The 26,870-nt window shown below is 36.2% G+C and overlaps 1 protein-coding gene across 8 annotated transcripts in view; it reads left to right on the top strand.

The window, feature by feature from the left end:
• Positions 1-26,870, top strand: part of U2SURP (U2 snRNP associated SURP domain containing) — a 46,220-nt gene that overhangs the window by 15,647 nt on the left and 3,703 nt on the right. For 2 of the 8 annotated variants that reach the window (XM_080410463.1, XM_080410460.1), the window contains 18 exons: positions 1,010-1,104; positions 1,189-1,224; positions 1,332-1,414; positions 1,851-2,016; positions 2,928-3,139; positions 4,080-4,123; positions 7,184-7,288; positions 8,514-8,584; positions 8,669-8,828; positions 9,921-10,083; positions 10,568-10,647; positions 11,699-11,786; positions 13,071-13,193; positions 14,631-14,787; positions 15,166-15,261; positions 15,850-15,916; positions 16,912-17,074; positions 25,163-25,273. In XM_080410463.1, the coding sequence (XP_080266589.1) occupies positions 1,010-1,104; positions 1,189-1,224; positions 1,332-1,414; positions 1,851-2,016; positions 2,928-3,139; positions 4,080-4,123; positions 7,184-7,288; positions 8,514-8,584; positions 8,669-8,828; positions 9,921-10,083; positions 10,568-10,647; positions 11,699-11,786; positions 13,071-13,193; positions 14,631-14,787; positions 15,166-15,261; positions 15,850-15,916; positions 16,912-17,074; positions 25,163-25,273 (2,020 nt within the window). Of the gene's footprint in view, positions 1-1,009; positions 1,105-1,188; positions 1,225-1,331; positions 1,415-1,850; positions 2,017-2,927; positions 3,140-4,079; positions 4,124-7,183; positions 7,289-8,513; positions 8,585-8,664; positions 8,829-9,920; positions 10,084-10,567; positions 10,648-11,698; positions 11,787-13,070; positions 13,194-14,630; positions 14,788-15,165; positions 15,262-15,849; positions 15,917-16,911; positions 17,075-25,162; positions 25,274-26,870 lie in introns of those variants that run through there. The other 6 variants (XM_080410464.1, XM_080410461.1, XM_080410459.1 and 3 more) reach the window with 4 other exon arrangements.

Raw genomic sequence — 26,870 nt, 5'->3', positions numbered from 1 at the left:
GGGATATAGCAAACGGATTGGTAGCAAATTGGAATGTGTGCCAGACTCAGGAGGAATAAGAAGCTTTTTCAGTGTCTTTAAAACTGTACCCAGAGGAGTCGTTGTATGAATTTGAGCTTGTATTAGTGCAGAACTAAAACTTTAATTACAAGCTGAGGTACATCTCCAAACTTGTATAATTTTAAAACTAAGCCGAGTAATGCTTCAAAAAGATTCTGAATGTGTAATAAAACAGAAAGAGTAGCACATGTATTGAGTGTAACAGAGTACCGTATATTTGTCCTGATGTTAAGAGATGGAAAACAAAATAATCTGTATGCATTAGAAAACAATAGGTACTGCATTATAAGTCCATAAATGGCTCCTGTGAGTAGTGTCTGAACTTCACTGCTGTCAGTTCATTAGTTGATGTAAATGAATTGACAGCCTTGTATTCCTGATACACTATATTTTCGTACCAGGGTTTAAGGGCAGACTACAAGGAACCAAATAGTTACTTGTGTGAGTACTATCCTCAGAGGTATAAACTGAGACAAGATCCTGTATGTTCTAGAGTAGTCATATGGGGGTGTCTGTCACCCTACAAGGTGACAAGCCTACGTGAATAAGGCTTAGAAAAGGTAGGAGGAGAAATAGACACTAAGGAGTTAGTTGCATCTTGAAAAGTCATTTGAATGGTTGATGGATCTCTGGCAATTGGATGTGGAATTTGGGTCACTTTTTCAGAGCACAGGTCTTATTTCTGGTCTTGTAAACTGCTTCTCAAACTAAGTAAATTTTGTTTGAGATTAAAACAACCTGACAATATGAATGAGGAAGCATGCAGTTGGAATAATTCTGGAAGATATAGTCGAGTTGATTAAACAGACATCAAACATACTGACAACTTGAAATTTTTGACAAGCCCGTTGTTTAGTATTAAAAATTCTCATAATTATGAAGTTAATAGAAGATCTTAGAATGAAAATCTCAAAATGGTATTGTTACTTAAGTTAAACTTGCTTTGTAGAATACAAGAGGAACGTGATGAAAGACATAAAACAAAAGGTAGATTGAGTCGTTTTGAACCACCCCAGTCAGATTCAGATGGCCAGCGTCGTTCAAGTAAGTAGATGGTTTTTGTTAGTGTATGTCTGGGCTATGAAATTTGTAGACTAAATTACATGTATTTTTCTTCTCTTTATTCAGTGGATGCTCCTTCAAGAAGAAACAGATCATCTGGTGGTAATACAGTTTCTCTTCTCATTCAGTATAGTGTCGTTACTTAAATGCATAGCAAGTGTTATGACTTCTTTTTTTTTCTTTTTCTTTTTTTTCCTCCATTATTGTAGTGCTGGATGATTACGCACCAGGGTCACATGATGTTGGAGATCCAAGCACAACGAATTTGTATCTTGGAAACATCAATCCTCAAGTAAGATTGTAGCCAAGGAGTGCTGTGTTGGCATGTTGGGGTCCGCACAATTTTTTTTTTCTAGTGGCAGGTTTCCCCCCTTTTTATTTTAAAGCTGTATATGAGGTACAGTTGGTGACTGTAGAGGCAGTATTCATTTGAATAAATGCTCTGTATGTGGTGCTGCAAAAGTTAAGGTTTAGACTGTCAGTTACTAGATGTAAAACTGCTCAGTTAAAATTACTTTTCCATGGATATCTTTGTGCAAGGTGGGTCATATCTCAAAAATCTTGAGTGTGCTGAGTTTTAAATACAGGTTTTTTAATTACTGTTTTTGCAGGGTTGGGGGGTATCAACTTTTTAAAGAACCTCAGAAAAATTAAAATCTTGAAACTTGGACAATGATTGTCTTAGAAACACAGTAGAAAGATGCAAATTTTTACCTTTTCTCCTGTAGATGAACGAAGAGATGTTATGTCAAGAATTTGGACGCTTTGGACCATTAGCTAGTGTTAAAATTATGTGGCCAAGAACTGATGAAGAAAGAGCAAGAGAAAGAAATTGTGGCTTTGTTGCCTTTATGAACAGGAGAGATGCTGAAAGAGCGTTGAAGAATTTAAATGGTAAACAGATTTCTTGGCTTGGAGTTGTAATCACCTTTGTAGGAATATTGAGAAGGAACTGTAAATGTATCGTCAAGTTGTTTTATCAGACTAGTGATAGGTATGCTATAACTCCAGTAGATACCATGCTGGCAGTGATTTTAGTTTACACTGACTGTTTACTGGCAGCTGAATGTTTCCAAATTATAGCATACAGAAGGGCTGGAATATTGATGGCTTTTGCTGTGGGTAAAAATGTAACATTTCTGGCTGTTTTGAACATGTCAGTGGGAGGTAATTTTGCATATGGACTATATCTTGTCTATCTTGTTTTTGGTGGGGGGGAGGGCGGGGAAGCAACTAGTCCTTACAGTGCACAGAACCTGAAAATCAAAAATCAGCATCCTAGACAAAAAGAATAAAAAAGACAAGGTTTCCCTTGCATAGCTTACTGAAAATGATCCTTTACTAGAACCGTTAGTAAATAGGCTTACACTGTGTAAGGGTTCTAACTAGTTACTACATCTGGTTTTGAATAACATGATTTGAAATTTGTTACTGTGAACACAATGTTTTGAAGAATTGTAGTGCTGAAATAATACAATTTAAAAATTACTGTCTTCGTTCTGATGTGCTGAATATCAAATTTAAAAAGTCATCATCGTCCCCCCAAATCAAGTAGTTGTGTACTATAGTCTCCTTAAATGTATGTTGGGTGGAGATTAATAAAATATTTAATGTAACGGGTTTTCATTTGCACATGATGTATGTGTCACATAGGTGTGATACACTAATCGACAATGTAAAAAGTAAACCATGGCAGGCAAAACCTAAATGCTGCACTTAACTTGCAGAAATCTTGAGCAAGGCAGAACCAATTTATGACATAATGGTATTTTTGTTTTGGTTTTGTTTTACTTTCCGTTTTTCAGGCAAGATGATTATGTCGTTTGAAATGAAGCTAGGTTGGGGCAAAGCCGTACCTATACCACCACATCCAATATACATTCCACCTTCTATGATGGAGCATACCCTCCCGCCGCCTCCGTCTGGACTGCCTTTTAATGCCCAGCCTAGGGAGCGATTGAAGAATCCTAATGCTCCAATGTTACCACCACCAAAAAACAAGGAAGATTTCGAGAAGGTAACTTACAGTACCCTGGGCCATATCTCATTTTTAAATACTACATCTGTGACAGTATTTCAGTGGCTTCATAGATTTGCATTGTTCACGCTGACTTTGGCGGCCCTTAGTGTACACACTCACTGGCTCCCTGCTGTAGCCCAAGGGAACCTACTTAATTCCTGAAGCTCTGTTTCATGTCCGTGTTAGGGTACAGTATATTGGGGTTTCATTTATTTTAGTCCTCCTTTAAATCTGGCTATCATTTTCCCCCTCCAGGCTCCCTGGATTTTTTTCTCCTACGTCCCCCCATTTTGTTGGCTGCCAAATTGCAGTATCTAAATTGTTTTCTTTATTAAAAATACTACGTTTTAATTTGGGTAGTATTATTTTTGCAGTAGAGGAGTTGATGTATTTTGTGTAGAAGGTAATTAATCTGGACGTTGAGTAAGTATTTTATGCTACTTATGGAGTCAGTTTTCAAACTTTTTCTGGAATGTTAGCTGATAAAGGGGTAAGTATCTTGTAATCACAAACCAACTTTATTTACATTTGTAAGAATTTGTTGATTCTTTGAATGACACTTAAATGTTAGGGCTGTTTTTTGTAAGACTTGGGAATAAAGTAATACCAATGTGATCCAAGTCAAATAGTTTAGAATCTTTTTCATAAACTTAAGAACTCCTTTCTTAATTATATGCAGTGTAGTTCCTATGCAGTGCCTCAATGTGCATTCTGACAGGAATGTTCTGATACTTTGCAATTAGTGAACCTTTATGGTTCACTGACGCAACCATTTGCGTTTTGTGTAATTGCTTAGTTATAACTTCACAGCAGTGATTGCCTGCAAAACTTGTGATAGATGTGTAGTATTTTCATTGCATATGTATATTTTTGCTTGTTACTTGTTAACAATACTCACATATTCTATGTTTATTATCTGATGTGACTTCATATACAGACTCTGTCGCAAGCCATAGTCAAAGTGGTTATCCCAACAGAAAGGTACATGTTTTTCTTTATTATTACTGATCTAAATATAGACAATTTCCCCTTCGGAATTTTAAAGAAAAATGGTGATGTTGAGGAAAAGGTAATGGCTTGACTGAGCAATGGTTCTTTCATGACACTGGAGAGAAATGTGTGTGTTACAGTCTTATTATTCTCATCTTAACTTTTTTTTAGTGAGGATTGATTTAAGTAATTATCTTTTGCATTTAATTTGAGCACTAGAAATAGTTGCAGGATAATTTTGTGAGTGAACAGTAGGGTGAAATAGCTTGTCTTAAGAGATGCTGTAGAAGTCCTGACACAAACCTTTGAGGGGGTTCTTTTTTCTTTCCTTTATTTTGTGTGTTTTGTTTTGACTTATATAATTTGTGACCAGTTCAGTTAAAAATCAGTTTTTATTTCTGCTTTCTTTTTAAATGTGCAACAGTTAATAATTCTGGTCACTCAAAAAGGTAGTTCTCTGTTGCAAGGGTATTTTTCCATTTTGGTCCCCATCAGTGCTCCTACCTTCTTCACACTAGTGTAGGTATACTCTTGCTCAGTTAAGCTAGAACCTTTTCCCAAACATAGGAACACAACACTGTTTTAAAAGTAAATAAGCACAAAAGATTACCAAATTCTCTTTGACATTGGCCTTGGTGAGCAACACCAGCTGAACTGTCTGCGGCAGCGGGGGACCAGGAAAACATCATGGGATGGATTGGGAAAGTATACAGTTTTTGACCAGACATTGGTACGATCGGCTCCAATAAATGTGGTTTTATTATAACTGAAAAGCTTTTTTTGTTGGCCAACTTAAGCTAAATGACATTTTAAAATAATGCACTTAAGACTGTCATCTTTTTTACTACACTGTTTTAATTGTCACAAAGTCCCTTTTTTCTTTTTTTTTTTTTTTGCGTGTGTGGGGGGGAAAGAAAGATTTGTGAAGCTAGTTATAGTAGTATATTAACGTATCTGTCAATAGATGCTCAAATGCACTAGTATTTTTGATGAAATTTTAGGACAGTACAGTTTTTGTTGGGTAGAGACATGAATGTTTAAGGGTGACCTGGATGAGTCTTGATTTGAGAACCATATTGAGTAGTAGAACGAATACATGTAAAAACTGCACAGTGCTTACAGGGTATTTAGCTTTCAGAGAAAGGTGTGTTTCCATTTTATTTACGGTAGCATTTTGAAAGCTCATATGATAAGAAAAGCTCATGGTAATTGAATTATATTTGAAAACATCACATCATGCAGAAATTTTTCTCCTTTGTGTGAAAATACTCAATATTGGATTTAACATCTCTTACTATATATAGACAATCAAAGTTTTTCTGAGAAGTTAACTTTCAAGTAGTCATGTCTTACATACGAAATGCATGTGATACCCTCTTTCAGATATGGGATGTACTGAATCTTTTTTCATACATCTGAGGTCTTGCCAAAGCAGATGTTCTTGTTCAGGCATAATCTGCTTTTATGCAACTTCATTGTTCTCAATGAAAGAAAAATTAGATGAAAACTGGTGCCGTGGTTCTGCAGGAAGCCAGAAATGATCGCACTGAACTTGCCTTAAAATAAATGCATATTGTAATAACTCAGGGGCTTGAAAGCTAATTGTAAATCTTTTTCTTACTGATGTTTTCAAATACAGTTCATATAACAAGAACAGTCTTGCTATTTAGACTTCCAGAATGTTGCTTTAAATAAAATGGCTACAGGATTATTGAGACCATGTCGTCTTTACAATATTTCTGGGATTATAAAAAGCAAACAGACAGGAAAATTGAGCTGGTAGTTGTTTGGTTTTTTTGTGTAGTATTTGAGGCAAATGTAGATTTAATGCTAGCTGGTATAAAACAGAACATTTGCTAAGTTTGCAGATAGCAGGGGCAGGTTTTTATTACTGTGCTTTTAAGTTGAAATTTTTTTATCTAGTGCATTACATCATCTGTGGCAAAACTTTGAATACTCATGGTAGAAAACAATTACCTCGTTACTAAGAAGTAGTAGAAAATTCTGCTGTTTTTCAATGGAACAATTTTTGAATTTTAATAATTAAAACATTGCTAAAAGGAAGTCCAATGATACATGCAAAGAAACTATCCATTTGTTAAATCTAAGAAAATAAATCAAAAAATGTAAAAATCTGTGCATTTTTTTTTTGTTTGCATCACATTCAAAGGACACATGCTGTGAAGCTTTTGATATATGTAGGTAATCTATATTTGAAAATTCAGGATCCTGTTTCCAAAAATTGCCAAAAGGTTGGAAACTGATGATCACTATTCTTTATAAAGTTTATATGACTGTCAGCTCTTAGCGTGCTTACAAGTGGCTCTGCATTTTCAGATGAGTGCTGAGTCAAACAAATATAGATTTTTATTTTTTTTAATTGTCATTTGTTCACTTGAGTGTATGAGGGAGGAAACGTTGGATGGTATGACACGAAATGATGGACAGGTTTGTTCTATACCAGTAGTTGAGTCTTGACCAAAGACACATTATCTAAATTTAATAAAACCATTGCCCTGTTTGGCATCAAGAAGGCTATTTGCTTTTTCTTTCATACTTGAATAGTTTGAAAGCTGAATGCAGTTTGTATTGAATATTCAAAAATATGGGTGTTTAATTTTGAGCGTAATATTCAGCCACTAAGTCCTTCGTAGAACTTCAGCTAACATTGGTCTGAGTTCTAGGCAATTTAGATGAGGGCTTAGTTTTTAATAGTTAGTTGTACTTTGGTCTTCAGTTGCCTATTTTTATGCATAAAGACTTTTAAGCTTCTGCTAAGTGAGAGATGGTTGTAGGTTAAGCCGTGGAAATTCAGGAAAGAGGTCTCCTCTTAAATTCGTACTCCACCGTTTCTAGGCATGTTTAGATTTTTGAATGCCCATGTCTATGATGCAAGGCTATAATATGTTCCATGTTACCTTATCTTCTATGCAGTTTTCTTAACAATACAGCAAAATAATCTCCTGCACAGTTGTAGTATCTTAGGTGGAGTGTAGTTTTATATAGTGTTAGGTCTGAATCAATTTTTCTTTAACTGTGTTGTTGTTGTAGGAATTTGCTCGCTTTGATACATCGCATGATAGAGTTTGTGGTACGGGAAGGGCCTATGTTTGAAGCCATGATCATGAACCGAGAAATCAACAATCCAATGTTCAGGTGCTTATTACGTTGCTTCAGTTTGAAACAGCACTAAATATTTTCACTGTTGCTAATAATTTTTGTTTCTGAAATACTAGTAAGAGCTAGTTTTACTGTTTCTATTTCTAGATGCAGACTTTTTTATAAATCGTACAAATGTTTATGCTGTCTTTTTATGAAGAATATACTTTTATTCCAGTTATTACTAATGTGCGCATATAAGTAAATACTATATACACACTATAAAATACATTTGTACGTACATAAAATATAATAAATACATTTTTCATTTAATGCCTACTTTTCTGAGGGATTCAAAGTCATCAGTGGAAGCAGTAGCATACATTTTTTTTAAAAAAAAACAAAAAATACTCTTCAAAACAGACAGAGGAACTCAATTTAATTAAGTCCAGTCTTCCCAGAACCTAATTTTTAACCTTTAGCAAGAGCTGGGAGCCATTTTTCTTTGATGTCAATACAAATAGGATTAAACTTGAGCTGACATAGTGAAGTTGTCAGAATTTCTAGTTCTTGTCATTAATGGAAAAAAAAAAAAAGGATCAATTTCCAAATTTCTTGTGAAATGCAGTCTCTGAAAAACTTTTTCAGGGGAATATGAAGTGATCTTTACAAAGAATTTTTATTTGCAGTAAGGTTGAAGTGCTTCATATATGGTTTTTATATGCAAATTGAGAAAATATGCAGGTCAAAATACCCTAGCCATAAAAACACGCTGCCATTTTGGCTGGTTTGGGTTTTTTTTCCCTGCCTTCCCTAATCTTGTCGGTGTTGAGACAGACAATTTACTGGTAGAACACTTCAAGTCATTTGGTATTCAATCTGAGCAACTGAACTGCCTAACTGAGTTCCTGCACCACTTGTGCTGAGGTTGCAGGTGCTCCCGTAGTTACTCTTTGCACTGATGATTTTTCTGCTGTACCGTGGGGCTGCACAGTCGTTCTTTCTGACCCTGTTCATTCTGCTTTCAACTTCTGAGAAATACTGTGCCTCTGTGGAATTCTGCACTCTGCTTTGCAGATTCCATATGTATGTGCATGGAGCAATTGCACTTGTTCTGCACAGATGCACTGTGGGTGTACATGACTTCAGCTATCTTAAATTCACTGGTAGCTGAGGTGGGATTCTGAACAGGGTTTGGTTATTTTTTTTTTTTTGTTAGTTCCTCTGAATTTGCTTCAGTTAAATAATTTGTAATAGGTTTTATGTCTACTTTTTGGTTTAGGTTTTTATTTGAAAACCAGACTCCAGCCCACGTATATTACAGATGGAAGCTTTACTCAATTCTTCAGGCAAGTAGAATCAGTGACAATTTGTAACTTCAAGCATAATGAAATTAGAGAACACCAAAATAAAAATACTTCTTTTTTTTGTAGGGAGATGCTCCAACCAAGTGGAGGACAGAAGATTTCCGTATGTTCAAAAATGGATCATTTTGGAGGCCACCACCTTTGAATCCATACTTGCACGGGATGTCAGAAGAGCAAGAAACAGAAGCGTTTGTGGAGGAACCGAACAAGAAGGGTGCACTTAAGGAAGAGTATGAACACCCATCAATTTATATTGCTGTTTTAACTGCTAACCTGTTTGTTTTTTTCCTGTTTTGTTTTTGTAGGTATAATGCATCATCCCTAAGATGTTACCATGCTTATCATAGTATTATTAGAAACTCTCTTAACCTCAGTGCTTTTCAGTTAGTCTCTTTTGATTATACTTGTTGCTGAATGCATTTTGGATGTGGTTAGATTTGTCATCATTGAACAATGAGTCCTTTCAATCCAGTTACTGTTAACTCTTTGTTCGGAGGGGATTGGGAAGATGAGAGTTCGTCTACATTTTTCTGTTCCTGTCTGTTGGTGGGGGTATAAAGCACCTTTGTCAATATCGCTATGATCTCATGAACTAAACAGTTATTATAATCTTAAACTTATTGATGCTGTTCATGAGACATTAAAACAGAGCAGTTTTTAATAAGCAGGAAGAGACAGATAATCGGAGTGCTTTGCTGTGAGTTGTAAGTGTAGTGGAAACATATCCATGATTTTCTTAATTTTGCTATCCAGCTGTGTCCTTAGCATGTGGAATTTCTCGTGTTTTGTTCTTTTCGTCATAGTTATGATACCAGTGATAGTCATGGAGGTTTTAAGACATAATTTATTTCTTATGTCATCTTTTTGAAAGGATCAAAAAGATACGATTTTCAGAGTGTTCTCTGTATGTGGAGGTCAGGGAAAACCTGAAATAATCGCTTTTAGTAGCTTTATGAATCTAATGCTTTCCACAGCAGAAATCACTTGCACACTCTAAGTCTAAATCAAAATGGATGCATGTAAAGTCATTATCATTATGAATTCAGTTTATTAGAGATACTGATGTGCTGCATTAGGTACTTCTCACTTGTTTTTCCTTGATTTCTGTATGTAGTCAAGACCTGAGTGGGAATTTTTTGCACTTTATTTATGTAATGTGGATGCATATGGTCATCAGTCACTGAAAAAATTTAAGCAACAGAATATAAAATATTATAAATTGCTTTTGTCATAAAGATGGAAAAATAAGACATTGTTAAATGGAAATTCACCAAAGTACTGTTAATTTTATATTGAAAGTATTAATATTTCTGATATTTCAGACAGAGGGACAAATTAGAGGAAATTCTGCGTGGATTAACACCTCGGAAAAATGATATTGGTGATGCAATGGTTTTCTGTCTAAATAATGCGGAAGCTGCTGAAGAAATTGTAGACTGCATTACAGAATCATTGTCCATTCTGAAGACTCCTCTTCCGAAGAAGGTGTGGAGATTTTGTATTCTGGGGGAAGAGCTCACTTAACAACATGTGCATCTCATTTACAAGCGTTATTTCATAAGTTTCAGATAGCACTGAGGTTTTGTATTAAAATGTGGGCTTGAATTTAAGTATGCTTTTTTCCTGTAGAATTTTGTTATATATTTTTATTCTTTTTCACCTTGCTTGTAAATGATGTTCTGCCTTCCTGTGAAGTTGAAAACAGCAGAATAGTCTGTTCAAACAAGGAAATAAAAATTGGAATGCCATGATTTTTGTAATACTATATAGTGTCATGTTGCAGTGGTAGTAACCTGTAGCATAACAGAGGGCTAATTGGCTCTTGGCATGTTTATTAACAATATGGCTACGTACACTTAGTTGTAATTCAATACTTCTAGGTACTTGTATCCTTTCTGGAAAAATGCATATGTTTTCTGGGTAATTAAAACTCTAGAGTTCTCTTAACGTGAAATGTGCTTTATTGTAGATTGCAAGATTATATCTAGTGTCAGACGTGTTATACAACTCTTCGGCTAAAGTTGCCAATGCTTCCTACTATAGAAAATTGTAAGTATAATATTTTAGTTGATGATGAATAAAAGAAAAAGAATATTCTGATTTCAGTTTTGTACATCACTGGTTAAATGTGGTTGTAGCGAAAGTCACACTTTTCTATGAGGCTGCTGTTACAACACTGGTGATACTTAAATGTCTTTGCCTGAAAATGTGTAAGATGCAGCATGTTGGTGCATAGTATTGCTTTGTAATGCAAAAAGTGTATATGCCCTATGCAAGGGAATGCTGGCATGGAACCTCACAGAGGTGAGAATAACTTGTGCCTCTTTACAGAAAGACAGTTTGTAGATAATACTCAAGGTGTGGTATAGCAAATAACCCATGTGAAATAGTTAATTTTTGAAAATTTCTTTTTTTTTTTTAGTTAAAAGCTGTTTTTTAATTCTCCATGAACTTTGGAGAACTTATAATGGGATTATTTTATTTCTAAGGTGTTGAGCAGAATTTAGGAAAAGTGTCCAAGGGAGAGGACCTTTGTCCTTTTTAGGTACTTGCTTGTGTCTGCTGCCTGGAGTCTTTCTGGTATTGCAGTAGCTTGATGGGGAATATTCAGCGTGTTACAAAACTCTAGTGTTTGCAGATGTTTGTTGTTGCAGTGTGTCTTTGCTGTGCTGGTTCATTTTTTGCACATTGAGAGAAATTCAAGGGTAGCTAGGCAGCTGTTACTCACTGTGCTTTCACTGAGCACCTGATTGAGTAAATCAGAACAGAAACGTAACTAAGATTTTTTTTAAATTGAATTTTGAGACCATTCTTTCATTGTGTATAAGGTTGTAAAACTCCTTTTATCCTCCTCCAATCTTTCTAGGCTGTATAAAGAGACTGCAGCAGATGTGAAGATCTCCCTTCACAGTTCTGTTGTTGTCCAAGGTGATCTAATATATAGTAATCATATTTGCTTTATAGTTCAGTTCATGGCTACTATAGGGATCAGAACCTTGTGCTTTTGAGTCCTGTGTCCCAGGTATTTTCGTGAATTATATATGTCCAGAAAGCCTGTATTACAAAGTTTAACTAAAGAAATGTATATGTTTAATTCTAGTTTTGAAACAAAATTATGTCAGATATTCTCTGATCTCAATGCTACTTACCGTACAATACAAGGCCATTTACAGTCTGAAAATTTCAAGGTATGTATTGTATTTCATTGTTACTTACATGACATAGAAGTCAAATAAATAGATGCTCCTGCACAAGAGATTGCATACTGTGATAGGTGGCTTAGACCTCAAGCTTTTTAACTAAGTTGTTTTTAAAAAAAATAAAAAATGAAATTTAAGTTTTCTGTCTTGCAGAGATAGCTGTGAAATTGAGGAAGAAAATTAGCATCCAACAGTTGAAGTGTACTGGTAGATGTGTAGTTGTGGAGTTGAGAGGGTATCTGTCTAGTACTTGGTACTGCAAACAAGACCTTCTAGCTTTTTGATTATTGTTGGACCACCTATATTTTAGTTTCAAAAATAAATCTGGGCTGCTCTGCGTGGAAGGAAACTGCTGGACATAACAGCACAAAGTTACTTTTTAATATTTTTGTGATAGCTAGGCTTTATTTTTTTAAGATTTGATAAACAATCTGACCATAAGTAGTTGAAAGTGATTGTTGAGATAAAGTACTCTGCTTCTCCCCATTCTCACTGCCAGCGTAGCTTTTCCTTATCCTGTTTTAAAGATGTGTCAACAGTTCTTTTGTTTTGTCCTTTTTTTTTTTTTCTTTCTAATCAGAATCTTTAAATTCAGAGCTTACAGTGTAGCTAGTTTTTCTGTGTTAAGGTCTTTATTCCGGTTGTCCTACCTTCTCTGCTCCCAGTTGCTCTGGATTGAGAATTAATTTCAGTTATCTGCTATTTTAGACCTGTTTATTAAGTAGTATAGTGAAGACAGGCAGTAGATTTTACTTTTTTTTAAATAATATCTACATCTCTAGCTACATTTAATGTGTCAGGTTTGTGCTGAAGCCCATCATTTCAAATATACTTCACTTCTACACACAAATGAAAGTAGGAACATGATTTCAGTTCAGTAGTATGAATAAGCCAGTGTTAAATTTTAGTTATTTTAATTTACAAAAGGAAAGATATTTTCTGTTACATTTAGTAGAGGCACTTGCTTGGAACATCTAGGCAGAATGAAATTTACTATTGGGCTAGGAACTGAACAGCTGAAATTGATAATGTAACAGGAATTTAAAGGAAAAATGAAATGGAAGTGAGACTTTTTTTTTTTTTAAAAGTAGTTCCTATCTGTTTTTTTTGTTCAATTACTAGTCTTGCCCAGCATAGTATCATTGTAATATTCTCCAGTATGGGACTACTTAAGAGTAGCTGTCTATAGTAGTAGTTGTCTGTGGTGTATTTCCAATCACTTAACATTTCTTAATACAAATTTATTAGCATTTCTTTTTCTATTACTTCTAGCAACGGGTAATGACATGCTTCCGAGCATGGGAAGACTGGGCGATCTATCCAGAACCATTTCTGATCAAACTACAGAATATTTTCTTGGGGCTTGTAAATATCATGGAAGATAAAGAAACGGAGGTAAGTGACCTTGGTAGTGATGCTAGTAGATAGTAAGGAAAAATGTATAAATATAAAATAGGGCTTGCAAGGATTATTTTGATACCTATGTTAAGGTGAATAAACAGAATTTGCATCTGAAAATACCTTACAATACTGTATTTAAGTTTAAATACAATACTGTATTTAAGAGCAAGGATTCCAAAGAAAATAAGTTTTAATTTGCTTGTGTGTTTGTTGCTTATAGATTAGGTGCTGTGGTGGAGTTCAATTGTAAAACCATTTCAGGGGAGACTAGTGCAGAATGACAGGTATTTCCTTTATAGTGGAAATACTGTAGTATCTCTCTGTGAATTTTGAGTTAGAATTTCAGGCATTAGTTTTAATCGCTGACAGTTCTAAATAGCTAGGCATCTGGCTACCTGAATCATCCACTTTCTTTTGGTTTGAGTGTCACACTTGGATGTAATGGAGCCACATGAGCTTTCTTAGTTTGAGAGGAAGATTGTGATAGATCATTTACACTGGTGATATTCTACTTTGATCTTTGCTGTGTTGTATTAGAGCAGTAAGTTGATAACTTTCTAGTTATGCTACAGCATCTCTCCCTCTCCCCCTCTCTGTCTCTCTCTTTCTCACCCCCCCCCCCCCCCCCCCTTTTGAACAGGATATGTAGTGAGGTTCAGTTGTTGCTTAGTGATGTGTATAAATTATTATTCAATATTTTGAAGCTCTAGGCTTAAAATTTATGGAATACCATTAGCACTATGTGAATGTATTCTGATATGTTTACAGTTGCATATAAATATTTTTAAAGAGAATCAAAACAGTAGACGCTAATAAGTGGATGTATGTTCAGGATAAGTTCATTGGTAACTCTGTGGCAGCATGCCTTTCAGAGCGATGGGAGGGAGACCTACAGTATCATTGGAAGGTTTGCTTCCTTCCCTTCGCAGTAGGGTGGGATGAACATGCATGTGTGAAGGACAGTGCCGGTACCTAACAAGTTAGAATATGTAGGTGTATTTATCACTTAGCAGGAACACAAATTTAAGGAACACACCTAAATAGTTGATTTTTGTCAGTTGTTCAGATTACTGGTGGTTAGGGAATTTTTTGTATGTTGTAAACATGATTTATCAGACTGTGGCTCATTTCAAGCTAAACCTCAGCTTAATCGCTCTTCTTTTGAATATGGGTAATGCAAAGCTTCCAGTACATTGTGGACAAATACCACATTCTTGCTTGTGATTTTTTTTTTATAGGAGGATATTGTTGTATTTTTCCTTTGCAATAAGCAACTGTACTTAGTAGCAAAAATTTGTAAAGTTGAGATTTTCTGGGGGTTTGTGTATTTTTAAAGCTACTCCTTTAAAAAGAAATGAATCACTAGTTGGAGAAGTAAAGAAAAGCAATGTAGATTAGTTCTAGAAATAATTAACTATTATTTGCTCTCAGGAGGTACCAGATGATCTTGATGGTGCTCCCATTGAGGAAGAACTTGACGGTGCTCCACTGGAAGATGTGGATGGAATTCCTATTGATGCTGCTCCTATTGATGATCTGGATGGAGTCCCAATTAAATCGCTGGATGATGATCTTGATGGAGTACCTTGTATGAAGTGTTTAAACTTTACTTGCAATTTGAATCTTCAATTTTTGATGACCTTTTTTTTCCCCCAAATAGTTTTTACAAGTACAGCCAAGAATTAACATGTCATGTAGTTTTGTAAAATGTTGAATTGGCTATTTTCAGTCTGTTCTAGGAAGAATGAGTTTAAGAACTGCTTTTAGATTGTAATTGCTACAGAGACGCAGCAGGTGTTTTCTGATGATATGCATATCAGGTTCCAAATCCTAATTTCTTTTCTTTGCAAATATTTAAGTGGTATAATAAGCTTCGTTATATAAATCTGATTGTTATGTTAGGGTTTTCCCATTTGAAATTTTGTAGAACTTTGGAAATTATTTTCTATGTCTCTTTCCCTAACAGTGGATACGGCTGAAGACTCAAAAAAGAATGAGCCGATATTTAAAGTTGCCCCTTCGAAGTGGGAGGCAGTGGATGAATCAGAATTGGAAGCTCAAGGTTAGTTTTCAAAGTACATATTAAACTAAGACACTTTTCCTAAGTGACCTGAAAGCTTAATGTCACTTACCTATCTCATGATTATTTTCTAACTGGTCTGTTTTCAAGTGCTAATATAATTTCTTCAGTTATACAGTAGGATTTTTCCAATTGTAACTTCTTTTATTGGTTTTTAACCTTAGTGAATTTTGTAGTTTTTTGTTTATGTTATTCTACTTCAGTAACTTACCAACCTTTAAAAATAATTTCTAGTTCATTAAGAATAAATATTGAAAAAAAATCTGGGTATGTGGTTGGCAGTCTTTCCAAATTTTTGTTTGGAAGATGAGATTTTGCAAACTGACAAATACTTGTCTGCTATTGAAGGATTTATTCAAACATGATATGCAGGGTAAATTAATAGTTCTGTAAATAGTAAATATTCTGATGATGTATAGTTCTGAGTATTTCTGTGAAACAGAAAGTCTGTATTAAGTGCTAGGTGCTGGTAAAATTTATCACATTATTTTTATTACGTGTACAAATATTAATTTTCAGATTAAGTGATAGGTTTTTCTGTTGTTAAAATTATTTTACTGTCTCTTCTAGCTGTTACTACTTCTAAGTGGGAACTTTTTGACCAACATGAAGAATCTGAGGAGGAGGAAATTCAAAAGTAAATACTTTTTCATTCTGATGAAAACATGTTCAACTGAAGTTGGGTGTCTGTGGAACTCCCTATAAAATATATATGTATTATAAGAGCAGAACAAAAATGAAATTTAGAAAGTAGGAAAATAAGAAATTGGAGAGAAATCAGGATTTTAGTGTGGCATTGCTTTCGGCCCCCGTAATGTTTTTCTAACACAATGTATTACACCTTTTAGTAGAGTTGTTAACAATTGATGTACATTGATGCTGATTTGATAACTTTATGTCAAATAGTAAGAACTAAGGTAGTAGTATTTTACAGTTTGGAAAGGTTGATGTCTGGTATGCATGAATGTATCTAAACCCTCTGCCTTTTGCTTTTGAGATAAACACAGTGAATAATGTTTTGACGTATATGTTTCTTTGGATGCTGATAGACTTCATGCTGTCTGCTGTTTTTGAGCAGTCTTTTACTTTGTTCTTTAGGCAATTGAGAACATCTATTAGTAACGCTTTAAATATCTTACTACATTGTATGTAGTCCTGCAGCACTCTAGTGGCCAGTCTGGGAATATAAATTTGTGTATCTGCCATGTATCAGGTTTGTTTCCAAAAAACAAAAGTGTAATTATTTTTTTTTCTTTTATAAAACTTAGTGTATCTGAAAATCCTGATTACAGCACTTAAAGAGATTTTGTTGAGGTAGCAGACTTGTATTGTAGCCGAGTTAAATACTGATTTTTGTGACTAAATTTCAAACGTTCTTCTGCATTCTACATGAAGAGTGTAAATTATAGGAGTAAGAAAAAAATAACTAATTAAATGAAAATATTAGACATATATCTCTCGCAGACGGAGACTTCTGTAGCTGCAGACTTTTAAATAACGTAATCAACTAACAGATTGCAAAACTGGTAACTAATAGAAACTTAGTAGGAGAGATGGCAAATTTTGTAACAGATAATAGTCTTAAGAATTAATGGAGATGTATATACAAATTTATTTATGTTTTCTTTAAAGTCAAGAAGAAGAAAGTGAGGATGAGGAAGACACTCAGAGTTCTAAGTCAGAAGAGCAACACATGTATTCCAATCCTATTAAAGAAGAAATGCCTGAATCTAAGTCATCAGTCAAATATTCAGAAATGAGTGAAGAAAAGCGTGCCAAACTCCGAGAGATAGAGGTCAGCATGTGATGTTTTGTGCCACCCTTCTGTACCTTTCAATCCTGTTCCCCACCTCCCCTCCCGCCTTGAGGTCTGTACATATAATTGGGAGTTATTTTTACTGAAATAATTTTAGTCCTATTATATAGTGGTGGGGTTGTTTTAGTGGAGTGTATTGTTATAAAGGTATATTTGTTTACAGCCTTGCCTTGCCTTGTTTTGGCTTCCAAAATACTTCAGGGAAAAAATGAAATACTGAGTCAGGGGATATTGCATGTTGAGAATTACTCTTCTTTTTCAGTGTCCTTTTTTAGTACCACTGTTAGCCTTGGATTGCTTGGGTTCCTGTAGACTTTTCTCCTCTTGGCAAATACGAGTGGCTTTTGGATGTGGCCTTAGTCCTATGTTTTTCTTGTTCTCTCTGTTACTTGCCTTGAAATGTCTGTATTTTCTTCCATTTAAAAACGACTCTTTTCCCTGTGTCAGCTATCAAACAAAGAAGTAGATGCAACTAAACGCAGGTGGTCCTGGAAGTGGGGCGTTTTAATTGAAGACCTACATGCAGTTTATAGGGCTCATTTCTTCTTTTATCCTTCCTCCAAGTATAGCTGTTAAAGTTGATGAGCGCATTCTCAGATTTTCCTGCTGGCTTCTGAGCCTGTGATTGACTGAGAAGGGAACTGAAATTTAGCATGAGCTTTGTCTAGCAGTGAAGCCTTTCTGTCATATAGTGCTGCCCAGAAACAGGTTTAAAATTGCATGTGACTTTCCAGCTTTTATTCAGTATTAAAACCCACTGAAACTGAAATTCTTGTGCCTTAGTTCAGTGCGTTAAAATGATATTAAAAACCTGCTAAACTACTTGTTGCAGTTGTAACTTCTCCAAGTGACACGTTACAATCTGGGTAATATTTTGAAGTTGGAATTGTGGCTGCCTACCTATTTATGCTATAATGTGCTAGTTAGCTAAAACCAGACATTAGCAAAACTCCGTAATACTCTTGTAAGATGTACAAGCAATAATATTTTAAAATGCCACAGTTGTTTTTCCCAAATATGCTTCTGTTTAGTAATTCAGATTATTAAAACTAATGGACTACAACTAAGCCCTTAGAAGCATCTTGCTTTGCATATCAGTTTGAAAGTTCATGACACACAGCTGAAGTGAATAAATTCTGAATTTGAGAAAAGATAAACGGTATTTATGCCTGACTTGACTCATGGGGGCAGTAGTTCTGTATAAAATGCATGATGTTAGACTAATGAAAGTACAAATGAAACTAGTTTTCATTTTGCTGTAATAATGATTGTAGCAGTTATGGAAAGGGCTCCTTTCAGATTGAGTATCTGTTTTATAGATGTTGCTCTGGCCGCTGCAGAGGCAGATTAGGAAGTGATTTACTTTAACCGTTGTCAAATTTTATCCTGCATAAGTGTTTTAAGTTCTTTCGTCAATGTATCCTGTCTGTTGTAACAGTTTTATGTGGTAAATATATGAGGTTTTCAAGTGCTTGTTGCCAAGTTTATTCTTTGTGGTAAGTAAATTACCATCTCCGTTTCGGACTTCTGGAACAATCAGAAAAGGATTTAATTTTTTTCATTTTCAGAAGATTTCAGACACTATGTAGAAGTACTTAAGTTTTAAAATTTCTCCTCAAGTTTGTCATTGACAGGAAAGTATTCCCTGTACTACTTCAGAGCATTTACATTTCAAAGTTTCTTAGTGTGTACCTAGTCCCTCCCAAAGAACACATCCATTATTAAATTTGAGGAGATGAACCGAAGGGGAAAAAAACCCTACAATTACCAGCTTTAACAATTACGCCATCTAATATACGCTGTTAAAAATGTCATGTAAAATCTTTGGCAAAAAAACCCAGTGAAGTCTGTCTGATTCTCCAGCAGTTTACACAGTGACTATTAGGGAAGATGAAACATGTTTTTTCATGGATTTTTTTTTAAATTCTTGAATAGAAACAACAATTCTTTTTCTTGAGACAATTAGTAAATTAAGTTTGTCAGCTGGGAGGGGAAGGTGCAGTAGGGAACAAGCTTTAGTCGTAGCCATCAGACTGGTGTCATCAAAGAAGGCAATCATTGACATCAACAAAAAAACCCAAAATCAGTTTGTCACCGCCCATACCTCTGTTAACCTTCCTGAAGTGTGGATTAGAACTTAGAACTAGAACTCTGCAATTCTAGAACTTGGCAAGAGCAGAGGCTTTTTTGTAACACTGAACAACAGTGATTTCTTTACTGTTTTTTTGAAGTGTGGAAAGACTGGTGCTTTGCTTTACGTTATAACTCGAATTTCAGAATGGTCTTCATGGTGCTGTGCACGTGTGTGTCTCTTTCCCCACCCCAGGGACCTCTAAAAGGAAGGTGTATTCCTCTTTGTAGACTTCAGTGCTGTGAAGTGTTAGAAACATGGGAATTCTACAGTGTTTAAATTGTTCATTAAGCTTGTTTCCTCAAAGCGTACAAAAACTCACAGACACAACTAAGCAGCATTGTCCTCCTTGGACCTTCCTCTAAGGTGCTTCTGTCTCCATCTTGCTGCGCAAGATGTTATAATCCTACTCCAAAAAAGCACAGTGCGGGCTTCATCTGCAGCAGGAGGCAGGCTCTTCACAAATCCAGATGTATCAGGGCTTCCAAAAAGGGTCAAACAAGATTGTTCCCTTTTAGAGGCTGCCTTTACTCACCTTTGTGTTAGCCACCTGACACCTCAAAGTAGTGTTTGATTGCTTAATCAGAGGTAGAAGAATAATGGTTTTCAGTCTTCCTGTTCAGCCTTCCTGCTACGTACCACTGGGCTCCAGGAGATGCAGGGTTGGATTCTCTTACACTGTCCTGTGTTTGTGTTCTGTCAGAACCCCCTGCCCAGTGCATAGATGGAAATATTTTTTTTATTTTTTCCCCAAAAATGTGTCTTGATATTTGAGGTGCAAATTATTTTTCCACTGAGAGTCAAATAACCTTCTTGTGCATGTCACAAAGGGAAGGAGGTGACTCTCCTTGCTTTCTTTGTACAAATTGCTCTACCAGACAGAATCAGAGTTCCTTTAGCGTAGCATTTAGTCTCCAAGAGAGAATGACTGGAGTGCAAAGAATAGATGTAGCATAGGCCACAAGAGCAGATTGTATCCAAGGCCTGTCCTGGATTTCAAGCGCCCTGTATAACTCTGTCAAAACACCGAAGTTCCATACAGTTTCCACTGTTTCTTTCTCTGGATTACGGTGCTTAGTACGCAAAATGTTCACTTCTGTGTACTTGTTCATCAAGTTATAGGAGCTATCTGAGGCTTGTAATCATCACTAAAACAATATAACCTTTGGTCTTTACTGTCTGCGGAGGTTTCTGTACCTGGCTCGTGTGAGGCCACTGCAAAATGGCAAAAAGATGGCCATTAAATATCTTACTCGTGGCTTAGTAATAACAGATGAAACAAATTGGCTCTTGCTTGACCGATAATTTCATTAGTTATAGCAGTTCTTCCGTGGAAGGTAGTGTCAATTCAGGAGATTCTGGTCTTCGAATGTACTTCTGTTTTACACGAAGACAACAGCAAGGAGTTGCTTAGCTCCAAGACACATGGCATTCTGTGAGTGGGATTGAGTGTGCCAGAGGTCTGTTACGGCTGAAATGGTATTTCACATGTGTGCATAAGTATCGCTGTCATCTATTGTTGATAATATATTGTATCATATATTAATATTGTAAATATTGTAGGTGCAGAAATTCCACTGCTCATAGACTTGCTGGAAAACTCAGTCTTTCAAAGAAATATTTTGCTCTGCTTCTGGCAAAGTCTAGGACTTATTGCAGCTATTGTTGGGGCAAGTCTGTTTTAAGGAAAAACAAAACACTTTGATCTGCTTGGATGTCTATCCAAGATTATCTAGACTGTAATCAGTGTAGATTTGAGTGTAGTTATGTATTGAGCAGAAATTCTTGTATTTCATCAAGCATCTGGTGATTAACTTCCTAGTTAGTCCTAGTATGTAGTATGCAGCTAATTTACCTCAAATAAGTGGCCAGGCTCAAACACAACTTAAGTTCTGAGGCCCTGTAATTGTGGAATAACCTCTTGTGAAAAAGCCTTTTTTTCATCCTGAAAACCGCTGTTGTGGACACAGCATCAGCAGAAGATCAGAGAACCAATAACGGTTTTTGAAAGTAGATTCGTTTTAAGCAAGGGAGGCTACCCACAGCCACCTGTTTGTGTCAGAGTGCAAAAAGCTACAGGTGGGGCTTCAGTTGGTGTCGGTCTGTGGTTTCCCTGAACCATGGCAGCAAGATGGTACCCTTTTCCGTAACTTGCTGGCTTACTGCTGGCTAGTCTGTAATCAAGGCCTCAACTTCTAGAAGAGGCTGAATGTTTTAAACTCTTGTCAAAGGGGGAAAATGACATGATGAGAACCAGTAGACAAGAGGCATGTTGTGGAGGTGTATATCTTGAACTTGAGAGATACCTCTTCATGGCTAGTGAGAAACATGATCCCTGTGCTGGAGCATTTAGTGGAGATTGCTGGCAGGAACTCCAGTGATACTTGACACTTCTGCAGGGCAGTCTCTGAAAACCTCTAAACTCTCTGCTGTGGAGGACTGCTGTGTCTAAGAAATTAGTATTACAAAGGTTTGGCACAGGGTTTTGAAAAATTTTCCCCTTCCATATTACCAAGTGTATTACTGACTCCAGAGATAGTGTAGATAAAGTCAATGTGTCTGCTCCTGAGGATGGGCAGGTGTAATAGTTTTTGTCTGTTGGACAAGAATAGTTAAAGAATAACCAGTTCGATGAGAATGTTTTAGTTCTTTCTAAGTGCATGTTTACAAAGTGGAATACTTAGGAAATTTATTGATCAGATGCCTAAGCAGATTTCAGCCCAAGTTTTAAGGATCTTTCTCCTGGAGATGGTGGTATCTGGAACTGTGTGATAGGAATATAAGCATCATATACTCTACATTAAGAGATCCATAAGTGTTCAGGGCAGCCAATATGCTATGAACAGTGAAACACTGAAGGGAGATAATGAAACATGTAAGTTTATATAGTAGTTCTAAGCAGCAGAATTCTTTAGAGAATTCGTTTCTGGACTTTGGGACCCAAGTAATTCCTTCTCTTCTAAAATCTAGTTCCTGTGGTGGTGTGTTAGAGCAGATAGCAAAAGCTGCTATACATGAAGCTGTGGGATGAGTTGATCTGATCTAATCTAATTGTTCACCTCTGCTGAAAGGGAATATCCTGATCCTACCTGTGAGCTCTGGCACTTGCTTTCTTCCCCTGAGCCAATACATCTCTTTGCAACTGGGGAAAAAAATTGAAGGTGGGGGTTGGGCTTCTGCTGGATTAGTGAGCTGATCTGGCTTATGAAAGGCTCAGCCAAGTACTGCAGCTGCTTGCAAGGGCAGGGTGGAGGAAGAACCCTTTGGCTGGCGTACAGGAGTGGAGGAGGAAGGTGGAAGAGAATGATCTTTCTGTAGTAAGCTGTTGATAACATCTCAGCGGTTTGTAACACCTAGTCTCCTTTTCCAGAGGACATACTAGAGCTGATTTCCTCTACCCACAGCATCTTTCTAAAAGGAGTCAGTTAACATGGGTTCAAGGGCAGATACAGTGGGTATGCAGAAGAGAGATTCATTGATGATTCATGTGTAAGACCACAGCTGTCTCAGGAAGCTGTACAATCTTAACATAGTTGGGAGTTTGAGCAGGTGTTCAGTCGGTGGTTATTGTGGAGGCTTTTCCTGTTTTTCCTCTCTTCCCCTAGGCACCTTCTAATGACCACTCAGCACCCCATCCACCCCACCCCAGTTACTGAAGAAGCTGCATTCACAGTTGCTGTTGGCATTTTAAATTTCACACCAGCAGTGGGCTGCAGTTCAGCATCTCTTGCATCCAGATTACTTTATGAAATAGAGTAAAGCCTGTTGATTGGATTCCTAGTTTTCCTTCATTTTGGGTTATACATTGGGCTATAGACTTGAGTTTCCTTGCTTTCAAAATATGGTTAAACAGAGAGCGTGTCACAGGTTTGTTGACTAAAAATGCAAAGAAATTAAGTCTTGTAATGAGGGGGTGGTGTTTTGTGCTGGCTTTTTTGTTTGGGTGTTGGTTTTTTTTTTATTATCTGGGTGATTTAGTTGGAAAATAAAGCAGAAGTTTTATGGGCATGTTCATACCATGACAATCCCAGAGGCCTTCTGGATCAGCTAAGCCTCCTCTGTACTCCTTTTCAATACTGAATGTGCTGAACAACTAACGGCCTTGGAGTTTACATGGTGGTAGAGAATGCAATATTGGCTTCTTACCAGAACAGGTGGTACCGGGTGACACGGAATATATGGTTCCAAGAGGTGTTCATGCTTTTGAAACTTAACGCATTTTGAAGGGGGGGGGGGCGGGGGGGAGAAGAAAAAATGCTTTTGTGGAAAGTGGAGTGGTATGTGACAAATGACAATGTCAGGTTTCCATTGGCTGCTGACTGTTTAGTTGGCTGAATTGTAAGCAAAAAGGTAAACTGCTCAATGGTTGGTAGAGCATACACTGTAATTGAGGGAGGTAGGCCATACATTTGTCAGAAATTTGCCATGGTACAAGATAGCAATGCCCTTTTTCCTTTCTCTCCACAGCCCCCCCCCCCCCCCCCTTTTTTTTTTCTTCCCCAAAACACATTGTTCCATCATGTTTGACACTAAACTGAAAAATGTGTTGTTGACATAAGCTCTGTAACTGAAGGGGAAGGGAATCCTGTTCAAAGTAGTGGTATCCTTGCCTGGGTTTTGTGTTTCTTAATGTATTTGTTCTTGTGATTGGCTTGTTTTTGTGATGCCTTTCCTTTCTGCGTAGTCAGTAATTAGAAGGGCTGATTAGAATATATGCTATCTTCATAACCAATCTGGCCTGCTGCTTTTGAGAGGGAAGGAAAAAACCTCTAGGTTTTGATTTTTGTGCCTACTTCATATTAGGGAATTGAGGACCTGGAGAATAAGAATCCTTTCAGATAATCAAAATGGACACACTTGCAGTCTCTTTTCCTTTGTGTGCTTTCAGTGTGGAAGAGTTAAATATTTCTAAAGAGAAAAATATTTTGTGTTTGCTAAAAATGAAACCTCAAGCACTGGAAAAATCTACTCATATATGTATGACTGTGCAGGTCGTTATTGAAACAGGAAATACAGGAGGCTCAGAGCTTAAACATTTGGAAGAGGGCTGACAAATACAACATGACTTACTCCTAAGCTCACTGCTCCCCCCAAAAAAAACCCCAAAAACCCAAAAGAACTTCCTCATCCAAAAAAAATTGAAGGATGGTTTGTAAAAGGCCACGTCAGTAAGAACAGAGAATTGACAAATGATAAGAGATGTAAGTGAGGTTTAATGGTGTGAATCAACTTGGAGAAAGGTTTTAGTGTATCTAGATGGGGAAAAAAATTTCACATGGAAAAATTCTGACATTTGCTTAACTTTGTGACTCAGTTGAGGATATTATTGTAGTAAATTTAGCATTACATTTAGCAGCACTAGTGAACTGAATTTTGTTGCTAAGCTTGGTAGCACGTGGAAGAATATTATTTTAGTAAAACCCACTTATTTCAAATCAACCACACTGTGCAAACAGCCCTGAAGAGGAGATGCATTTGGTTTAGGTCCTAATTATGTCAGTCATTTGATTTTAATATTTAGGGTTAAATGGAAAAAAGGCCATTTCTGAAGGAAAATGGAGTAGACAAGAGAAGTTGAAACAATATATTAAGACATCTGCAATAAATGATTTCATTTTGAAAGAAAAAAAACCCAGATAAGAAATACTACAGTGCAGTGTTCTAATAATGGGAACAGAATTTAGTACAACAACAGAAAAAAATCCCTTTATTTTTAGTTCTTATTATGTCTGTAAACAACTGCAGGTGCCTGCAGATGAGCGTGTGGTTTTGCTGCCTTGATCCAGTTTAAATAAAGTTAGTATCTTTTTGTGCACAAACTTGTATAGAAAGAATGAAGAACACAGATTATAAATCATGGAAATTTCATTTTCAGCCACCTGCCTAACTGCATAATAATAAGCCCGATAACCTAATGGTCAGTATTATTTTCACAGCTTAAGGTGATGAAGTTTCAGGATGAGTTAGAGTCTGGGAAAAGACCCAAGAAACCAGGCCAGAGTTTTCAGGAACAGGTTGAACACTATAGAGACAAGCTGCTCCAGAGGGTAAGAAACGTTCTTTATGTTTGGCTCTGATTCTGTGATAGGCTTTTATTGAGTTCATCAAATGTAAGGTGGCATTAAGTATAACAACACATGGTTCTCATTAAAATTCTGCTGTGATGTCAAACTGCATGTCTTAAGTCCAAGTGCTTTCTGCAGAGTAGATACAATCTCTCTTTTTAATCAAAATGATGTAGTATTTCACACTGTACAGATGGGTATCATTAGAATGTATTGAAACCTTAGAGGTCACTTCTGGATCTGCTACATAAAGCAAACTGCTAGGTGTGGGAAAGGGAAGGGAGAGCTGTCAATTGAAGATGGTCATCAGGCTTTTCATTTTGCTTTTAGTAATTGATCCGTTGTGCTAAAGGCTTCCAAAAGAAGAGAAAGAATAGTATTAAGCAGTATATGTGCTTCTGATTCTCCAGTGTCTAAGATTTCCTGGATAATTCCAGCTCATACTGCACCCAAAAGTGAATAACTCTGTACCATTGCCATTTTTAGTAGTCCTCTCTGGACTATGAAGTCAGAGCAGCATTAAAAATTAGCAGCGTATATGTGAGGTCATGTGATCTTGAATCTTTGAAACATAACGAAAGCACATTTAACATGTTAGGACAGTGCATTTAGTGAGAGAGAGTAAGTGGCAGTCACTTCTTTAATCTGGTTTCACAGCCTGACAGATTAATGATGAAATTAGGTGCCCATGCAGGTTCATGGAAGGTAAATGCAAATAGGCAGTTTTCACCAGGTGTTTGTCTGTCACTTGTTCTTTGCTTTACTTGGTGCTCAATATCCGATGAATTCACTAAAGTAGTTTTGCACAGTACCTTGAAGAAAGAGACTTGTAAAAATTAAGCAAGCTGATCCCTGAAGGAAATGTACACATTTAGAGGTTGATGTTAGCAGTTAAATACTTGTAATATTTTAAATGTAGTTGTATCCTCAAACTTCACACTTCCTCAGTGTTTTCTGTAACTGGAGAAAGAAGTGATTTGTATGTAAGTGCAGAAAGTGTAGTGAGACAGTAGCTTAAAAAACCAGAAATCATAATCCTCATAACTCTGTTAGCTGCCTTGTGTTGAGCTAGTTCAACCAGCTTGCAATATTTTAGATGTGTAATAATTGTCTCATTTTCAATGATGAAGGTAATATTTAGTTAAGAAGTATTTAATGATAATTATAATAACCCCATTGTTAAGTGAATAACTTTATTTTTTGCTTTAATGACATAATAAAGTTAGTTTGTGTAGTAATAATGTAATACTGGTTCTGATTGCATTTCCCATGAACTCAGTGATTAGCATTGTTTTTTGTCCAATTTACTATAGAACAAGCCTTCCAAGAGTACATTTCCTAGTAGTATTGTATGTTGCTAAGAGAATAGGAACTTTACAGCTGTATGTAAAATACTGTTTATTTCTATTTATCAAGAGAAAATAAATAATTAGTTATGCTATCAAATAAGCTAGGGACATTTTAAGAGCCCATTGATTTTAGTGGAATCTAATAGTTTGCAGTAGTAGGTATAATGATAAGAGACACTTTAAAATGTTACTGGTAAGTCTTCCATGTAAAGAAAATGTGAGACTGAATT

The sequence above is a fragment of the Falco punctatus genome (assembly GCF_963210335.1).
Source record: "Falco punctatus genome assembly, chromosome: 13".
Lineage (NCBI taxonomy): Eukaryota > Metazoa > Chordata > Aves > Falconiformes > Falconidae > Falco > Falco punctatus.
Note: the sequence above shows the minus strand (reverse complement) of the source record. Positions and strands in the feature narration are given on the sequence as shown.